This window comes from Zophobas morio, unplaced genomic scaffold, assembly GCF_036711695.1.
Source record: "Zophobas morio isolate AGI-343-1 ecotype UQ-CSIRO unplaced genomic scaffold, CSIRO_AGI_Zmor_V1 ptg000017l, whole genome shotgun sequence".
NCBI lineage: Eukaryota > Metazoa > Arthropoda > Insecta > Coleoptera > Tenebrionidae > Zophobas > Zophobas morio.
Window position 1 is genome coordinate 6,634,876 of NW_026972122.1, and position 19,507 is coordinate 6,654,382.

The window sequence follows — 19,507 nt, forward strand, 5'->3', positions numbered from 1 at the left end:
TACTAATAACCTACACGAGAAGATCCATCTGATCATGTACTGAGTCGGGAAAAGCTTGAGGGAGGGGTTCTTCAGCTACGTAATGACGGTGGGGCCTCCTGGAGCGACTTCTGCATGAGGGCGAAAGTAACGCCGAAGTGTCTCTAGACGGAGAAACCAAATGGCTGATCAGCCTGACTCGACACAACTATTTCGGTTCTAATGCCGACTTCTGTTTATAGGAAGTTTGGACCGTAAGAACGAGTTAGGTTAGAAAAAAAGAACTAGACAGCTGGTCTTACTGCTACTGGATGGTGTTGAAGAGGGGTTACAAGAACTAGGGATTCTCAACTGGAAAAAAATAGCGGAAAACAGGAATGACTGGAAAGAGATAGTTGGGAAAGTAAAACAAGTCTAAACCTTGATTTAACTCAAGGGATTACGAATGTGGCGTACAGAAATGTCCTTTACGGGGTACGAAGCCATGGTGAGAAAGAACCATAAAGGTGGAAAATGACATTAAATTAAAATGCAAAAATGGTACTCTGTGGAGAATTTTGTCATATCCAGTTCTAGTATAGAAACACGTACTTCATTTTTAGATTTTTATAATTGAGCAATTCGACCTAATCACAATACAGTAACATATTATCACACATTTTCATGTATAGTTAAAAAATCAACAACATCTTGATTTCCTTGATCAACCGCTAAATCAAGAGCAGTTTTCTTGTTCTTATTCCTAATACTAGTATTAGCTCTATGTAAAACTAAATATTGCACAACAGACAAATGCCCGTTGTGTGCAGCATCATGGAGTGGGGTGTCTCCGTCTGCATCAACTACATTAACATTAGCTCCATTTTCATAAAGAAATTCTACTGTTTTCAGATGACCATTAGCAGCAGCAGCATACAGTCCCGTCGTACCATGGTGATTCGGAACGTCTAATTCTGCACCATGTTCCATCAAAAGTTTCACAATGTCGAGGTAACCACTATTTGCCGCAAAACATAAAGGCACATCACCATTGACATTTTTAACGTTAACATCAGCTCCGTTTTCTATTAAATAAACTGCCACGTCATAGTGTCCGTTGGAGCAAGCATTATGTAAGGCCGTACATGCATTAGCTTCGTCTTTGTCTATAACTTGTGCCAACCCGCTATCGCACAGAAATCTCAAATTTTCGAGGCAACCCTTACTAGCGGCAAAGAGAAAAGTTCTTGTCCACTGTTTTCTCAAGTCATCATCTACAACAAAAACATGTATGGTGTATATGGATGGACTAAAATTAAAAAATATATATGTAAACTTACTTTTGGTTATTCCATTTTTGGTTTCGCCGTCTTTCAAACCTCCAAATTCTTCAGCGAACAGTTTGATAATTTCTAAATTGTTGTAGCTGGCAGAAATAGCTGTATTTCCAAAAATACATTTGATAGACAAATCGGCATTCAACTCCAATAATAATTTCACGATTTCCACATCGCCTTTTAATACAGCTGCATGTATAGGGGTTGCATGTTGAATAGTAAGGGCATCAATATCAGCTCCTCGTTCAATCAAGTACCGAGTACCATCACGATTACTACAAGAGATTGTTTGGAACAAAGGTGTCAGTCCATTGACATTGGCATGATTAACCTTTAAACCATTATCAACTAGATATTTCAACAGAGTTGTATGCCGTGCAGCACTTGATAACAACGTATCTTTCATACTATCTTCAACGAAGAGATCGGCACCATTTTGATGTAGATACTTTAGTGAATCCAAGTCACCACTGGCACAAGCGTAGACAAGAGCTGTTCTTTCTTCGTTATCTTTTAGATTTACATTTATACCATGGTCGACCAACATTTTAACTATCTCTGTAAGGGAGTGAGTATTTTCTAAAAATAGAATATTTAAAAGATAATAACAAAGCTCACTCAAACTACTACCATCATCGCAACACATATGTAACGCAGAGTGTCCTTTATTGTTCACAACATTCACATCTGCTCCATGCTGAAGCAACAGTCTGACTGCTTCTACACACTTGTCTCGACAAGCCATATGCAGTGGAGTTAGTCCTTCGTTGTCCTTTTGGTTCACGTGAGAACCTCTTACCAGTAATTCCGAGATGCAATCTTCTTTATTCTTGTGAATGTATACGCTAAAATCGTTGTCGCTTACTTTCTGCAGAATAGATGAGAATTTACGTTTTTGACAAGCTGAGTGTAAAGGAATGCGTCCATTTTTGTCGCTTGCGTTAACGTCAGCCCCATTCCCAGCAAGAAAAACCAGACTAAATATGTCGCCCAACTCAGCAGCAAAATGAAGAGACGTCACAGTTTCCAAACCTTGGATGTTAGCACCGGAATTTATCAACTGATTCATCACACTTGTTTCACTGAGACCAAGAGCAAACAAGAGTGGAGGAATTTGAAGATCGGCAGTGTAGTTAGGGTCAGCACCATTTTCCAGGAGTATTTTAATACAAGAAGAATTGAAGAACATAGCGTAGTACAGGGGTGTAAATCCATTGGAATCTTTCGCGTTGATTTCTGCACCAAGTTCGATCAGAAGTTGTACACAATCCATAAACCCTACTTTCACTGCAGCGCATAGCAGTTCAGGATCTTTGACACATACACGTTGCGTTAGAAGATATTTTGTCATTGCAAGTTGTTTGTTAAGAATGGCAATGCATAAGGGGGTCCAGTTTGCGTTATTCCGACAATTAAGATCTGCCCCTCGTTCGACCAGTTCTTTCATTACTTCCACTTTGCCACCGTGCGCCGCAGAATGCACTATTGTCTCACCAGATTTGCTTGCGGCATTGATATCAGCACCATTATCAAGGAGAATTTTCACTGTCGTAAGGTGATCTGTGGCGGAGAATAGTGGCGTTGCGCCAGATTCATCAGGACGATTTACAGAAGCTCCAGCTTTGATCAGTTCGACGACACAGGAGTCAAACTGACGAGAAGCAGCAAACTGTAAAGGAATTAATTTGGATTTAGCAGCATTCACGTCAGCACCATATTTAGCCAATGTTTCAATAACGTCAGGAAAGTTTGCCACAGTTGCAAGACTGACTGGAGTTAATTCGCTAGTGTATTCATTGACGACACTAGGATCAGCTTTAATTAGTTCTAGTGCCACTTCTTTCTTTCCGTTTATCAGAGCTACGTGAAGAGGTGTCACTAATTTCTTCGATTTGATTTTAGTGCTAGCACCGTGGTCTAACAAACATTTTGTTATGTCAGGATTGTCTGATTTACTGGCTGCATGTAAAGCCGTATAACCTGTATCTTCACATTGGTAATTGACATCAGGCTTGTACTTTAAAATAAGGCGAACGGCTTCTAAATTCATTCTACCAGCGGCACAATATAGAGGCGCCAAATTACCAGAAACGTAGTTAACATCGCAACCGCTTTCTAGTAATAGTTCCATGAAGTCTATTCGGTTCATCATAGTTGACATTGTAAGAGCAGAATTTCCATCAGAGGCGGTTTCGTTTACGTCTGCGCCTGCTCTGAGTAATCTACTGAAGCAATCTGATTTTTTACCAAGAACTGCAGCATACAATGGAGGCATGACGTGGCCGTTGACTTTAGCACCGTTTTCTAGGAGACTTTCGAGCATTTCCAAATTCCCGTGAAAGGCTGCTGATGTTAACAAATTTCCACCGAAGGGACTCTGGTTGTTGATAACTTCTTTGTACGGTTTATGTTTCAGTAATTCATTGACGAATTTGAGGTTGTTTGCTTCACTTGCCATCTGTAATAAGTTGAGTCTTCCAAAATGGAACCTGTACTCAATGTATGGTACGTCGGTAATAGTGTCAAAAAGATTGTCGTACGAGAAGATCACTGAATAGTGTAAAAGTGTAGGGACGTGACTGTAATTATTTAAAGATTTTATAGTAACCTTATGATATTTAATCAGGAGGTTAATTACTCCAAGAGACAGAGACTGATCAGCGTACTGAAACACATCCCAATTAAGTAAAATGTCTTTCTCCCAAACATTACATTTATGATCTAAAAGGAATTTTAAAATTTCCAAGTAAGCTTCGTCGTCTAAATCAACTTTGGTAATACTATTCATGTTTAGTGAAATCGTACTTGCAGATGTAGTTGTGTTATCTTCACTGTGATACAGTTTGGTCAACCTTTGTTTTATTCCTTCAGACACTAGATCTGACGCCTCAATAGAACTAGATCTTTTCAAAAATTGCGCTTGACCCAAGCAGTAATTATCAATGAACTCGTCACTCGAAATCACTGGTTCAATTTTAGTATCATTCTCCACTACTGCAACTAAAGGGTGTCTGCGCCCCCAAGAGCACGCCACGTGCAAAACACTTCTACCTCCTTTGTCTTTGCAACTTTCTATATCTTCTTCGTGTTGCTTTATCACATCTATGTTACGATACAAAACAGCTAAATGAATAGGGCTATCTCTGGCCATCAATATATCAAACATGAGTCGAACGTTGCTATATTTTGCTTCAAACAAAATCTTCATCAAATCCGGGCAATTTTGCCAATTTTTGACCAACCACGACGCCACCAAAAACTCTTCGTATGTTTTGTGAGCAAAAACGAATTTCTTCTCGTTACTAACACCTGTAATCAATCCTAAACTATCGGCACCTTCTTCTAATTCTTCGCACAGTTCGTCGCATTCAAGATCAAGAGTGGCGACTAGTTGGTCGTCGAAATATGTTTTCATTGCGGCTTTTTCATACAAAACCAACTGAGAAGCTATGTATTGGGACCGAATTTCTTGCATGTAAGGATTGTCAAGATCGGCATCTGCTTTTTCGAACAGAGTATCAAATTTCCCTTCGATGAATTTTTGATAAATGTCGGTTAAAGTGATGAGACTAGAAGTTGTAAGGTTGTTTGGTTTTCTTAAATGAATGTCGACGACCATGTGGATTTGCAGCGGAATTCCTGTGTAGTCAAAGTATCCACAGTTCAACGATACTGTAATATTTTTGTCTACTTCGTCTATAACTTCTTGGACTTTTGCGTCGTCTTGGTAGATTTCTTTGAGGTGATAATAGACATAATCATACTGATTTTGTCGACTGAACTCTGGTAGTGTCAAGGAAAGTACGGTAAATGCTTTCTGGAGAAGCTCCCTGGAATTCGTTCTAGCCGCCACCCACTGAGGGTACCCTTCACTGGCCATATCTTTCACAGCTTTGACAACAAACTTCACACATTTGTCAGGCAATTCATCAAAACCATCCCACAAGAACAATATCTGTTTTTTTGAAGACAAAGCATCTGTGACGTGTTTAACAAAAGGCGTTTGCTGTTCCATTTTCAGAAAGTACTTTAACACCTCGCTTGAGTCACGTTCTTGTTGGAAAAAAGTGGCATGCTCGCCGAGACTGATCATAACTACCCAGTGGTCGGAGGGACAAGCAAGGGCCAAATTTTTCATGGTAACAGATTTTCCCATACCAGGTTCGGCACAAATCACATTGATCTTGTTCTTAAAATGAGAAAGGAGGTTTTTGTCTTGTACAAAATCTTCTGGTTTCAGTGTTTTAGAATCCACTGCGTATTTCTGAATATTGTCAATGCTGTATCGACTTTCAATCCACTCAAGTTTTTCCTCGTCAATGAATCGAACATGGTGACAATTTTTTCCTTCGTTCATTGAACAGATTTCCTCAAATTGCTGTTTTGTGCAACATCCATTCACAGATATGAAGAAGTTGTCGTCGTCTTGACTTCTGTTTTCTAAATTAGAAACTTTTATTTGCTTTGGGGTGTAGTTTTTTCCACGACCAAACTGCTTCAGGAGAAGATATTTGTCCACGTCGATTAGGTTTACCTTGAGATTTTTGTCGTTGATTGGGTGTGACGAACTTACTACAAATAATTCGTTTCCGAGTTCATTAATGGCGTTAATGCGGAGAATCAATTTTGGGAAATCCCTTGGTATGTAGTACTTTGGAAACGTTTTCTTGTAGTCAGTTCCAATGACAAAATCGTCGTGTGACATATGGATTATTTCTTTTGTTGAAACCGATTCTGATAGGCATTTATCCATTTTTAGAAGTTCTTTAAGAGTGATAGCTGGTCGTCCTTGAAAAGAAACAAAGAAATGCTCTTGGATAAGAGCTAAAAAATCTCCGAAACGGGTCTCCAAATCTGATATGGTTTTTAAAATGGTCCATTTTGGGTCAAAATTACCAATTTGATTGTCGCCAATCAAGAGAAATTTTTTCTTATTTCCGTTATTTTCACACAGTTCAATTCCCGAAAGAATATCTTCATTACGTGTAGGGTTTTTATCTAGTTTTAAGACCAGTGGAAAATTGGCAGCGTGCCAACACACCATATACAATTTCTTTAGTGACATTTCGTTAAAGTTTTCGCTGTAGGCTGAAACAGGGATTTGCAGATGTTTCGTGAAATGTGTAATATATATACCAGGAAATGGCGTAGTCCATTGTTTAGTCATTTTTGTAAACTCCTTAAGCATAGGTTCCCATAACCTATTGATCAGTTCGTCGTCAGTTTGGACATCAACTACGACTATGTCAAATAACAAGAACACCATCTTAACCAGCTCTGCTTTTATATCCGACAAATACTCCAGTTTTTCCATGTCAGGATCGGGAATGTACGGCGTTAGAACAAGTTCAGCAAGTTTCACTCTAACATCTTCCTTTGTAAGTTTCAACGTACCGTAGTCCCTCCTACACCAGTAACTAAAGTAGTTCATATAGTTGACGGCGATATTCGGATCACAGTCTCTAAACTTTTTCAAAACGGTTTCAGCAATTAGCGCTTCCATTGCCTTAGCATCTTTCTGCTCCGTAAAGAAAGCAAATTGTTGAAAAAATTCTTCATCCGGTGAATCCTCTTTCTCCGATTTGAATTCGTACAAAAAGTTTTCTTCGCTTTGAGCCACCGCCAACAAATTCTCACCAAAACAGTTTTCGTTTCTTCGAATGCATAAGTCAGACTCGACCACTTTACCGTCTGCTAGTGGTTCTAGCTTCTTCCACTCCTCAGTGAAATCGTCGCCTTTTTCCAAAGCGGAATTACTGAAGAGAACGAAGTGAAAATTTTGGAAAGGCGCGGTGTAGGAGCGGTTTTTTTTGTAGGCGGCTTTTACTTTTTGGAACTCTTTGATGTATTTCTTCAGGCCGAACTTTTTGTTGTTTGTGATGAGGGTGATTTGGGCAATGGGGCGAATGACGTGTTTGAGTTGTAATGCGAAGAGGTGTTCTTCTCCGTTGGTCATGGTGCATTCTATCACGACATCGTCAAAATCGCCGAAGTCGTTGTTGTTTGTTGAGAGTTTGAAATCTTTGATTTCATCGCAGAAGCTTAATTTTAGGCCGTAGTAGGCGGCCATGAGGTATTCGTAGTCTTTTCCGAAGTCGATGGCTTCATCTCGAGAGGCGAAGGTCTGGAAAGAAAATGTTTTGTGTCGAAAAATGAGACAAATATTTTCGAAAAATTCCTATTTTTTTGTATTATAATTCGCAAAATGTAGGAAGTAAAAAAAATCTATATAGCTATAAGTCAGCTTTGAAATTTTTTGAATTTTGCCGCCACAAATTCTATCAATAAACTTTCTTAAGCTTCCTGATAGATAGGCAACCAATAATTTAGCTGAATGATTTATTACTACTAACTCGAAGATGCTAAAAATTCTTGTTAAAACTGTAGTAATCAATATTAGTTGGGAATTTTTGATTTCATCTTTTTGGTTACTGTACATTGGATGTGAATTTTAAAAAAGTATCCCTCTTTCAAAGAATATGGACATTGTAATTGTATTTCAATCTACAATAGCTCAGGAACACATACGGTGGTGTCAAGAGGTTTTAAAAACAGAATAATCCAAAACTCATTTTTGATTGCTTAGTAAAGCTGAAGTACTAAAAAGTTAAAGATTTTCTGTTACTCACCTCATCCCCCATGGCTCATCGGTTGCAGTTAATTGTTTTCCAACTGTAAGACAAAACACAAAGTTATTTATTTTATTTAATTTTAACATAACACAAAAAACTGGTAATTGGTATTCCCCTTTAACCGAACATCCTGTACCCGGTGATATGACGTTATCTTTTTTTTTGTGGAACTTTATGTACGTTTTTTTATTCTGTTTTGCTATAAACTTATTTACTCAGAAATTCTCTTTTGTCCCTGAATAAATACAGCTTTTTGACAAATGATAAAATTTATTTTTTATGATAACCCCTGTAAGTTAAAATAAAGATAAGTGTGGATATTTAAGAAGCATGTTATGCGCATGTTCCAAGTGAGTTTTTACCTTACAAAATTTTGAATGACATTTTCAACATTTTAACGAGAACTCGTTTTTCAGTTTGAACAGGGACAGTATAACATACAGTAATAATAACAAAAAAATGTCGGGGATGTAGATCGAACCCCGGACCTTTCATATACAAACCAAGAGCTTTTCGCAGGGCTACGACGTCGCTTATTGCTATGTTTCTAAAGAAGCGCTTTGCTGTTGGTATTAGACGACGTAAATAATAAAAATTTTATGCCTTACTAATTTCTACAAAATTTCAGCGTTCTAAATCTGTTCCTTCAAGGTGGTAAATTTTTACTTCCCAAACGTAAGCAAAGGAAGTATTGTAATCGAGTCCGTCGGCCGACTCTCTACTTTTACATTTTCTCGACCTTTCATGACCCCTAGAAGACGAAGAAATATCTCCCGTTTCCGTCTGTCTGTCGGTCTGTCCGTCTGTCTGCCGTCCCGGATTTTGATTAGACAGATAATCTTCGAAAGTACTGGACCGATTTTTGTAAAATTTTATATTTATATTAGGAATATCATATAGATGGTAAAACGCTAACAAAAATTTGCCTAATTATCTCCACCAATAATGTGATGATGTCGCTTCAAAATTGTACATATTAAATGGGTTTTAAATTGTATAAAATAACATAGTCCTACACATGTAGTTTATGATCCCGAATTGAGTTTTTACCTGAAACGTTTAGATTTTTTGAAAAAAAATTAAAAATGTTTGAAACAACACCGAATGCTCTGAAATCTTCCAGATGATTTACAGTTATGATAAGCATGATAAATTTTTATTCAAAATATTGCCGAATAAATCTTATCTAAAATGTGCAAAATATGATGAGTCTGTAGTTGTGATTTATCATTCCATTCATATTTTTTTGATTTGCTTAACAGGTCGCTCAAAAAAATAAATGAATGAATCAATTTATTTTATTGATTAAATAAGGAACAGTTCATTCCATTTTCCCGAAAATTTGGAGATACAACACTGTTATTATTAGTATTACATTGTGCCAACCTGATTTGATAGACACAAAATTTTGTAAAGTAAAAACTCGTTTGAAACATAGGCGTAGCACGCTTATTTACATTTACTTTAACATTACAGACGTGCATTTGTTTTGTTGCGCTGACTAGGTTCCGTAAATGTGGTATAGACAAGTTATAATCAACCAATTGTGAATTACACCATCAAAAATTAAAATAAAATCCAATGTTTTATATATACAATAAGCGGAAGTCGAAGCAATAAAAAATTCTGGGTGACCATCGGTATTGTTTGCAGTTTCTCTGTTTGAATCTCACGTGTACAATCTCAACAAGTGTTACCGCTTGTTGTCTTAAATTAAGAATGCTTATACATAAATGATTTTGAGTCGTCTTTGCTATAATACACGTGGCATACGTGAGTAAACTGTTTCGTTATTTTATTGATTATAAATCAATATTCAAGACGACCCAATTCACTTTCCCGAAAATTTGGGAATACAGTACTTTTATTTTTATTACACTACATCTATCCAAACTGACATACGTATTCTTGCAAAAATGTTGATGACGTCATCGCAATTTTTTTTTAAATTGCCCCGCTACAAAAATGTAATGAGAAGAAAAACATAATCGGCATGCAGTCGTCATGTTTCCAACAGCGAGGAAAGTACTGTCTAAACTCTTTAGACGAATTTTTTTGTTTCATTTTATATAGAAATATAAGTATATGTAGAAATTTAACTTTTTTCTATAATATCTGTTCCCACTCCGGGATTGATAACAGCGGAAATTGTTATCGCTTTCGTTAGACGTTTATCTGTTTTTCTTTTTTTTTAATGAAAGTTACCGTACATTACTGAGAATTAAGATACGGATTGCATTTTCCGCGTTTCTGTGAATACTTTAGTTATTAAAGTCACCTTCAGACTTTATTTGTTTCAGTTAACTGATCTTGTGCAAATAACACTGGAGACTGAAATTGTTTACATGTTTACATTCAATTTTTGAAATAATAATTAATCCCTTTCTCGTTTATAAAAAGGTCGAACATAAACAAGTTTTATTAAAAGTTCTGCAGCTTAGCTTAACTAAATATCAAGGAGAGTATGGAAGAATAAAATTCATTCTCGTGTGTGCCCAAATCGACGTTTCATGACCCCTGGAGTACGAAACTAGTACCCCGACTGTTGTCAAATTTGTATGATGTATACTAGGAAATATCATGTAGATAGTAAAACTCTAACCAAAATTTGACTAATCATTCCCATCAAGAATTTGATAACGTCATCTCAAAAGATTCTGTATTAAAATGATTTATGTAATTGTTATGCAATAATATAGTCCCAGATATGTGTTATACGAATCCACTTTGAGTTTTCTCCTAGAGATCCAAATCTTCACAAAAAGAAATCCAAAACGTATGATCATCTTCCTGAGCGTAAGCTAAGGAAGAATTGTAATCGAGTCCATCAGACGACTGCCTATTTTTTACAAACAAAACTGAGGCGGCAGCTCTTTGTCGTAGGTGGCTGTCTGTTTGCAAGTGATAAATTACTGAAACGTCGGGAAGTGACGTAAGACGGACAGACGGACGGACAGATAGACGGAAGCGGGAGACCTATTTTTTCGTACTCTAGGGGTCATGAAAGGTCGAGAAAACTTAAAAGTAGAGAATCGGTCGATGGACTCGATTACAATACTTCCTTTGCTTGCTCTCGGGAAGCAAAAATATATGACGAGAATTTTCTAGGAAAAAAATTGGTAGAAGGTTATGTGGACACATTCATTTTTTGTTTGACTCACCCTGTACAAGCAATTCCAAAAAAATATGAATGGAATGAAAATAAACCCATCATATTTTGCACATTTTAGGTGGGATTTATTCGGTAAAATTTTGAGATGACGTCTTCAGTTTTTGGGAGGAATTAACAAATATATTTTGGTTAAAAATTTACCATACTTACGATAAAACGTGTACAAGAGTTCAAAGCATTCGGTTTGGTAGTTCCTAGTTTAATCAATAAAATAAATTGACTTATTCATTAAAAATGTTATTATACAATTTTGATTTATTTTTCCAAAAATCTGGATGCCTCGGGTAAAAAATCAACTCGAATTCATAGACTATACGTGTACAAAACATCTACATGAGTAGAAATACCCATATAAAATTTGACAACAATCCGACGGACGGCGGACAGACGGACAAACAGACATACGGAAACGGGAGACCTATGTTTTTGTACTCTAGGGGTCATAAGACATCGAGAAAGTGTAGTAGCCGCTTACCCGATGGACGCGAATACAATACTTCCTTAGCTTACGTCCGGGAGGTAAAAATTCTAAGCTTTCGTAATGTGTGCATTAGTTACGGATCGAAGTTTGATAAACCAGAAAATTTTAAAATGCGTAGCAAGCGATTTTATATAATTCATCAACGGTTTCTCTAATATTATAAAATATATTTCATTTCCTAAATGGTGTTGTAAAATATTCAAAATTTCAGATGTAGTAAAAAGGAAAATAAACTTGTCAGTTCACTACTTTTAATTTAGTTTTTAAGTATCTGCTTGAGCACTGATCAGCAACGATATAACCAGATAACATACCTTTATGTTTCCGAGGTTTTCCAAATTACAATAGGCTCAAAATGCAATTAAGCAATATTCATTATTTCCATTTTTGATTGGCTGATGTTTCTCACCTACATTTATTAAAACAAGGGTGACATGAATATTCCACCCAGGAAATAACTTAATAGCTTAATACTCACAAATATAGTCTAATGACAAGCAGTTGATTAAAACCAGATTTATAACAATACTGACAGATTATTTGTGCAACTAACGCGAGAATTCAGACCGCGATGAATCACACAGGAAACTCCGGTGATAACAATACGATAAAATACCAGGATTAAAGAATAACGTTATCTCGTATAATTGATTTACTTTTGGTTTTATTGTTCTTCGAAATAAAAATACATATCAAATAATCAGTGTAAAGTAAGTGCAGTTTTTGTTCCGACAACACAAACACACCATGATATAATAATTCTCTAGTATTTATTGTATCATGCAAACACACATTATTCGTCATGAGTAATCAGGTAAGAACACTTACTAAGTTTAACTTCGTACATAAAAATGAACCCTTTTTGCAGAAATTTGACTCGCGTTCAGGTTGCCTGGACTATGGCAACAGCTACGAATTCTTAATGGCAGCTTATTATGCACTAAAATTAAGCTTAAATGAAGCCGTTTCCGACTTCAAGATGTCAACAAACAACAACGACATGGGTAATTTCGATGACGTCGTCCTTGAAGTTAAATACAGCGACGGCGATGAACACTTGTACGCTCTGCAACTCAAACACCGCGGAGTCAAAGAAGATAGCATAACCTTGCAAGCTTTCGACGCGGAAAAAGGAGGAAAGTTCGGGTTGAAGAAGTACTGCCAGGGTTTTAAAGATACGGAGAAAATCTGTCGGGATAACAAGTCCTACACTATACCTTTCGAAAAGTTCCACTTTATACTCTACACGAATCAGGTACTTCCAAAATTTCACGCGTACGACAAAAACCACCAAAAAGTTGATTCTGACGAAGTTCAGCTTAAATCGAAAGTGACGATCTACAGACATGACGAATGTGTAGCAAGAGGGTTGTTAGATTTGAGTGAAACTGACGCTTTTTTTATTTACAAGTTTCGAAATGGCGATAAAACACAGTTGGATGAGGAATTCTTAAAGCAGTTTCTGCTTTACACCAAGCAGAAGGACGCTCAAGAGATCGAATGTCGGATAAGTAAGTTCATTTGCAATCTCTTCGACAACTGCGATAACACTGTTATCACTAATTATATAAATTTTTTCAAATATTGGTGGAGGCGTGATTTCGGAAATCTTAAGTTGACCAAAAGAGATATTATGTTGAAACTGTCCGAGTACATCTTGACACCTCATATTCCACAAGTCATTTTCACTACATTGTCACACAGGAAAAAATTTGATTTACTGGATCAGTCTTTTGCAAATTTTGACCTAACTGTTGTTGAAGAATCAGAAAGTCCAGACATTGACGAAACAATATGGACTGTCATTTTGAAAGACCACTTCGAAGGGGTGGACTTATCGTCATGGTCTCACCCATCTTCAGACACAAATATAACCTTTTTCGCGAATACAAACATCCCCATTTCGGCTCAAGGAGAAAATTTTATCGAACAGTCGTTGAAAAAAGTTTACGTTATTTTGTGGCACATGGATAAAGTGCCCCTTTTTATCAAAATCAACCCCAATTCCAAAAAAGCGATTTATGCCGCCATCAAACTTTGTGAAAACCACGAAAAGAAGAAGAAATTCGTTGTACTGGACCAAAATTTCGACGATGAAGAATTCAGCGACGAGGTGACAATTTTTCAAAAATTGTCAGATTTGGTTAGTTGTTCTGTGTACGACGAAATTTCTCACAGTGTGGAGGTGTCTCTACAAGGCCGCGAAAACATCCGTCTTGACCGACTACTAGACATTGATCCTGATTTTCATGAAATAATCTCAGTTAAGGAAATTATCCAAATGCTGAACAATAGCTTCGTGGTTGGCAACGACTGCAAGAAAGACGTATCAAAACATTACGTAACAAGATTTTGTCCAAAAATTTTGCTGGCCTCTGGTGCTATCGACGAAATGGTGGACGATATTTTTGTTGTCAGTCTTAACGGGTTCGTGAATTTTAAACCAAAAAGCCACACTTACGCTCTAAATAAGTACCTCGTGTTGAAAGAAAATGCCAGTGCTAGTCAATTTCCAAACAAATTTGTGATTTTGGTTGACAATGTGTGGAATCAAGACGATTTCGCAAAAATCTGTCTCTTAAACCAAGATAGGAACTGTCATCATGTTAAAGTCGTTTCAAAGAATTCCATAGAGTGGTTGGAAACTCAAGGTAGTGTTAAGTGTCTAAAACCGCATCAATTAGATTTTCATCATTTTGACAACAACGGTTTTGTGGAAGATTCAGACATGCTTGAGTACTTCTCAAACAGAATTAATGTCCTGTGTGCCGGTCCTGGTATGGGGAAGTCTATTTTGTTGAAATTTTTAAAGTACAAGTGTCCACCAGATCGTTGGGTTATTTTTATCAATCTCAACGACCATATCAAATTTTTTAGAGAAGAACACGACTTTGAAGAAATCGTCACCTATTTTCTAAAACACGAAAGTGAACAACGTTTTGTCAAAGACTGCATTAAAATATACGCAGCTAGACGACGAATCCTCTTTTTGTGGGACGGTTTTGACGAACTACCAGTCAACAGTGTCCAGAATGTGGTTTCATCGGTTAAAAAAATAGCAGAAGAGGGTTTCTTTCAGTGGATTGCAGCGCGAGACAACTCGAAGGAATTTCTAGAAAACACGTTTGGTCTTCTAGCGGTGACGGTCACTCAGTTCAGTGAAAAAAATCAGAAGGAATATATCTACAATCACTTGACGGAGAAATATGATGACGACGAAAAAGTCCAGTTGATGGTGTCAAAGCTGAACAAAAATATGTCATCGTCTTTGAGCTGCGGATACTTTGACTATTCAGGAGTTCCTCTACAAATCTACATGGTGATGGAAATTTTTCTAAAAAACCCGGAGAAATACCTAGAGGAAGTCAAAATCGTTACGTTGACTGACATCTACACCGAGTTCGTTGATGGAAAATTTCGAAACTTATATGAACGGGCGAACGCTAGTAAGAACAATTACGTGATGCAGAAAATCCAGAAAAAGTATAAAGAGAGTCAAGTTCTCCTATACGAAGTAGCGGCGTTAAAAGCGTCGTTCGACGAAGCAACTTTTTCCTCATTGAATCTAGATTGTCACGATTTTTTGCAAAAAGTTGAACACGACAGAGATCGCTTGGGTCTGATTTTTGGCTTCAATGACGAAAGGAAGCCGATATTCACCCATAAGACGTTTGAAGAATTTTTGACAGCGTCTTGGTTAGTCAAAAATTACAAGGCCTTTCCAAAACTGTTGCAAGTGATACTTGATCATGACCAGAGGAATGTAAGATTGATGTTTGATATGATTTTGGCAAAAGACAGTCCGATTCATATTGCAGTTTTGTATCGACATTTGGACGTTTTGGAGGGTAGTACTGAAGACTTGTCAGTTTGTAAAGATAAGGGTGGTCGGAACCCGTTACACGTTGCTTGTGCTTGGGGAACGAAACACCCTAGAGTCAACGTTTATGACAAGAACATAATTTTGACTGATGAAATATCCAACAACCCTGACGAAAATGTGGAAATTGTTAAATTTCTTCTAACTCGTGGCTGCAATCCGTTCGAAACGGACAAACTATACCAGTGGAATGTTGTAGAGTATTGTGACCGAACACTATCACTTGCACTACTTGAAGTACTCGTGTCGTCTAACTGTATCAATCTAACTGATCTGCCAAACTTCGACATTATCAATTTGTTGTACTACAGTGTTCAATTTAATTATCCCAGTGTGTTCTACCAACTCAAAATTTATCCATACATCGAGATTCTCGAAGGCGAAGACACCCGAACGCTCCTCCAGCTTGCAGTCAAAATGGATAGAACTGATTTCGTAGCAACACTGTTATCTCAACCTCAGTATCAAGAAGTTATCAATAAACCATTTAAAGATTTAGGAGGTCCATTGTTCACAGCAGCTTCTCACGGTAATTTGCAGATGTTTAGACTCCTCCAAGAAAAAGGCGCCAAGTTGGGTCAACACCAAATATCGCCTTTGATTTTTGCCGCTGCTATGGGTTTCACTGATTTTTGTCAGAAGTTGTTAAGCGAAGACAAAATGGACCCGAATCAATATAACACCGATGGCAATTCTGTTCTTCAAGTGGCAGCCTTAAGAAATCATATTGACATTATGAGGTTGCTACTTGATCATGGAGCTGATGTTAATTATGTGAATTATATGGACCACACAGCTTTGGATTTTTGTATAGATAATAAATCTTTGGAAGGTGTTTGCTTGTTGATAGAATACAAAGGTAAATATGTAGTGATATTGTTGAATAATTAAAATCATCATAGTTTGTTTGCAGCTGATCTTAACAGAGTAAGTAAGACATTGTATGGTTATACCCCTCTTCACAATGCTTGTGAACTGAACGACGAAGAAATCGTCAAGTTGTTGCTACAGCACGGATCTGACCCCACAATTAAATCAAACATGCTGTACACTCCACTGCACGTTGCTTTAATCAACAAGCAACAGAACATTGCGAAAATACTAATCGAAGCAAATCCTAGTGTTATCAATGAATACTCTGAAGAAAAGTCAACCGCTGTGACTCTAGCTGCTTTGAACAATTACTACGACATTATCGAGCTTTTGGCTACATTGGGGGCAGATTTGGACAGTAAAGAGTGCAAAGATTCGCCTTTACGCATTGCCACGTTAAAAGGTTTTGACAAGTCTGTTGAAATTTTGATAAAATATGGTGCCGACGTTAATAGACGAGACAATCATGGATTTACCCCTTTATTTTATGCGATCGTCAATGATAACATTCTGAAAATGTTTCTAGATCACTCGACGACTGATGTGAATGCTAAAAGTTACTCGTTCGTGACAGCTCTTCATTTTGCTGCCCAGAATGGAAAAGTTCATGCAACTGAAGAATTGCTTCAACATGGAGCTGAAGTTAATGCCAAAGATTGCAAAAGTGAGACTCCTCTGCACTATGCTATCATTGCAAAAGATGAACGTGTGGTTAAATGTTTGTTAAAATATAGCGCAAACTTAGAAGATGGTATCAGTTTGATACGACTGGCTTGTATTTATGACGCTCCTGATTGTCTGCTAACTCTTCTCAATTCTGGTGTCGATATTAATGTCAAAGACGACCAAGGAAGGACTGCTCTTCATTTTGCTGCTACGACAAGTCTGTACTGCGTTAAACTGTTAGTTATGAAAGGCATTAACGTAAATGTATGTGATAATGTCGTCTTGAGCCCCCTATGTTATGCAGTTTTCTTGGGTAAAATTGATATTATTAGAGAATTGATTAACAGTGGTGACGATATTACAAAAGGTTTTGGTTCCTCAAGCCCTCTACATCTGTCAGCAGGAGTTGGCGACGTTGCCACACTTATACTTTTAATCAAAATTGGCTGCAATGTTAACGCTCGGGATGAAACAGGAAGAACGCCTCTACACTGCTTAGTTGAAAAAATTCCAGGCCCCTTCGTTTTCGAAGTTATCAAATTTATATCAAGTTGTAAGATCAAGATTGACTTGGAACGCAGTTATGACAACTGTGCCTATGAACTTCTGGACAAAGATGCAGACGTCACTTTGAAAAATAACTTTGGGTGGAGTCCTCTCGTCACCGCTGTTTTGACTAATAACGTGGACATGGTGACACTGTTTGTCAAAAAATTTCACCATAGAGGTAAGTCGATTGTTTTTAGTACACGAAAGCTAACATTTGTCTTTAGGTGACTTGGCAGACGAGTTTAAAAAGTGTTTTCTTGCTGCTGTTTCTAAAAACTTTTTGGACATTCTTCAGTTTCTGATCGAGGAGAATGTCACTGATGTTAATACCAAAGAAGAAAGAACTTTGATGACCGCTCTTCATTATGCATGTGTTAAAGATGCCTATGACTGTGCTGCGTGTTTGGTGAAGAATGGTGCTGATGTTAACGCTATGACAGTAGATGGTTGTACACCTTTATATTTTTCTGCTTCTATGGGTAGTTTTCGTATTGTCAGACTCTTGGTTGAGCATCAGGCCGAAGTTGATGTTCGTAATTTTCATGGAAATAGTAGTTTGTTTGCTGCTGCTGCTCAAGGTTTCTTAGATATTGTGAAATTTCTTCACGGTTGTGGTGCTGACGTAAATGTAGTAGATGACGATGGGGATGTTCCTTTGCATGATGCTGCGGCTCGGGGACATGTGGAGGTTCTTCAGTACTTAATTTCGAACAAGGGGGATGTTAATTGTAGGAATAAAAGTGGTAAATTGCCGATTGATCTAGCTAGGGATAATGAACAAGAAGAAATTGTGAAGGTTTTACAAGCATTTTGACACAAATTTATTAATGAATGATTTTCCACCAGCAATTTTTGGGGCATATTTATTTATGTGAGAATGCTTACATCAGTCAATAAAAATAGACATAAGAATGTCACCTATAAAGAATTTTAATTATTTACCTTAATTTTAATGAATTTTAAATTACTATTACATCATTGACGGCGCCTATTTGTAATACTCCCACAGCAAATCGTGAATTATTAACTGTCACAGGAAACAACTCATTACCATTACAACATTTTTTTTCTAAAATTCTGGGCATTTCTAAAATATTCACACTGCTTGTGTGTATAACTGGTTTTATTAGGTTATCATAAAATAATCAGCATTGATAACAACAGAGTTTTTATATTTATGTGTCTTTATTTTGTTTACTGCGGCGTTTGCAATAAAATTTTTATCAAAGAGGTGGAATTTGATACTCAATCGTGGACTATTTAGGTTACTCAGTTTATATTTATCACTACATTTTCTTCACTCGTTGAGTAAACATTCCATTAAAATAAAATAGCAATTAAGGATATTGTGGCTATCTTAATTACATTACCTTTAAGTATACTATTCGTTGTCTTATCTCAGTGTATAATTAAATGCACTTAAATATCACTTTATCTAAAACCGGAATAAATGCATTTTCCTTATCGACTATTGTTAACGCAGTAACAATCTTTCAGGAGTTAATTTTGTACATATTTTGACGATAATAATTTTTTTAAAACAATGAAAATTCTGACAGTTTTTGGAAGAATTGGACTACTAATTAATAAAAAATAGATGTTCTGGCGCTAACTCTTATTGACTTTATTTCTGTTTTATAAATGTATGTGTTCATATTTATGTGAATAATAAAATGTGTATTTCTAGTAATAAGCATTTTGGTATATTTATTCAAAAATAAACATATTATGTACATATTTGACCCATTTATGTGCACAAATTTTGTTAAAAAAAAACGTGCACATAATTCCGGTTAACAAGAATTGCACACTGTAGGAGGCTTAGCTAATTTCAAACGCATTTTTTTCTCAAACATATGATGTAATAAATAATTAATATCTACAATGTTAGAAGCTTGATATTTAGGTATCTGCATCAACCTGTAATTAACCAGTGAATCTTACATGAACGTCATAAGC

The 19,507-nt window shown here is 36.7% G+C and overlaps 2 protein-coding genes across 5 annotated transcripts; one reads left to right on the forward strand and one right to left on the reverse strand.

Annotated features, from left to right (window-relative positions):
* Positions 1-570: 570 nt before the first annotated feature.
* On the reverse strand, positions 571-12,499 carry LOC135130477 (uncharacterized). Of its 4 annotated transcripts, XM_064057870.1 has the most exons (7): positions 12,059-12,138; positions 11,895-11,989; positions 7,925-7,967; positions 6,432-7,419; positions 1,926-6,383; positions 1,299-1,874; positions 571-1,232 (listed from the first exon to the last, which is right to left on the reverse strand). In XM_064057870.1, the coding sequence occupies exons 3-7, from the start codon at positions 7,934-7,936 to the stop codon at positions 631-633; spliced, it is 6,636 nt and encodes a 2,211-aa protein (XP_063913940.1). In that variant the 5' UTR covers positions 7,937-7,967; positions 11,895-11,989; positions 12,059-12,138; the 3' UTR covers positions 571-630. The 4 variants fall into 4 exon arrangements, with proteins under 4 accessions (XP_063913940.1, XP_063913937.1, XP_063913938.1 ...); XM_064057867.1 differs by having other exon boundaries at positions 1,926-7,419; XM_064057868.1 differs by lacking the exons at positions 11,895-11,989; positions 12,059-12,138 and adding an exon at positions 12,409-12,499 and having other exon boundaries at positions 1,926-7,419.
* Positions 12,229-19,099, forward strand: LOC135130478 (uncharacterized). Its single transcript, XM_064057871.1, has 5 exons — positions 12,229-12,317; positions 12,364-12,394; positions 12,449-16,319; positions 16,374-17,726; positions 17,773-19,099. Exons 2-5 carry the CDS (start codon positions 12,383-12,385, stop codon positions 18,360-18,362), a joined length of 5,826 nt encoding a protein of 1,941 aa, XP_063913941.1. The 5' UTR covers positions 12,229-12,317; positions 12,364-12,382; the 3' UTR covers positions 18,363-19,099.
* The last annotated feature ends 408 nt before the right edge of the window (positions 19,100-19,507 follow it).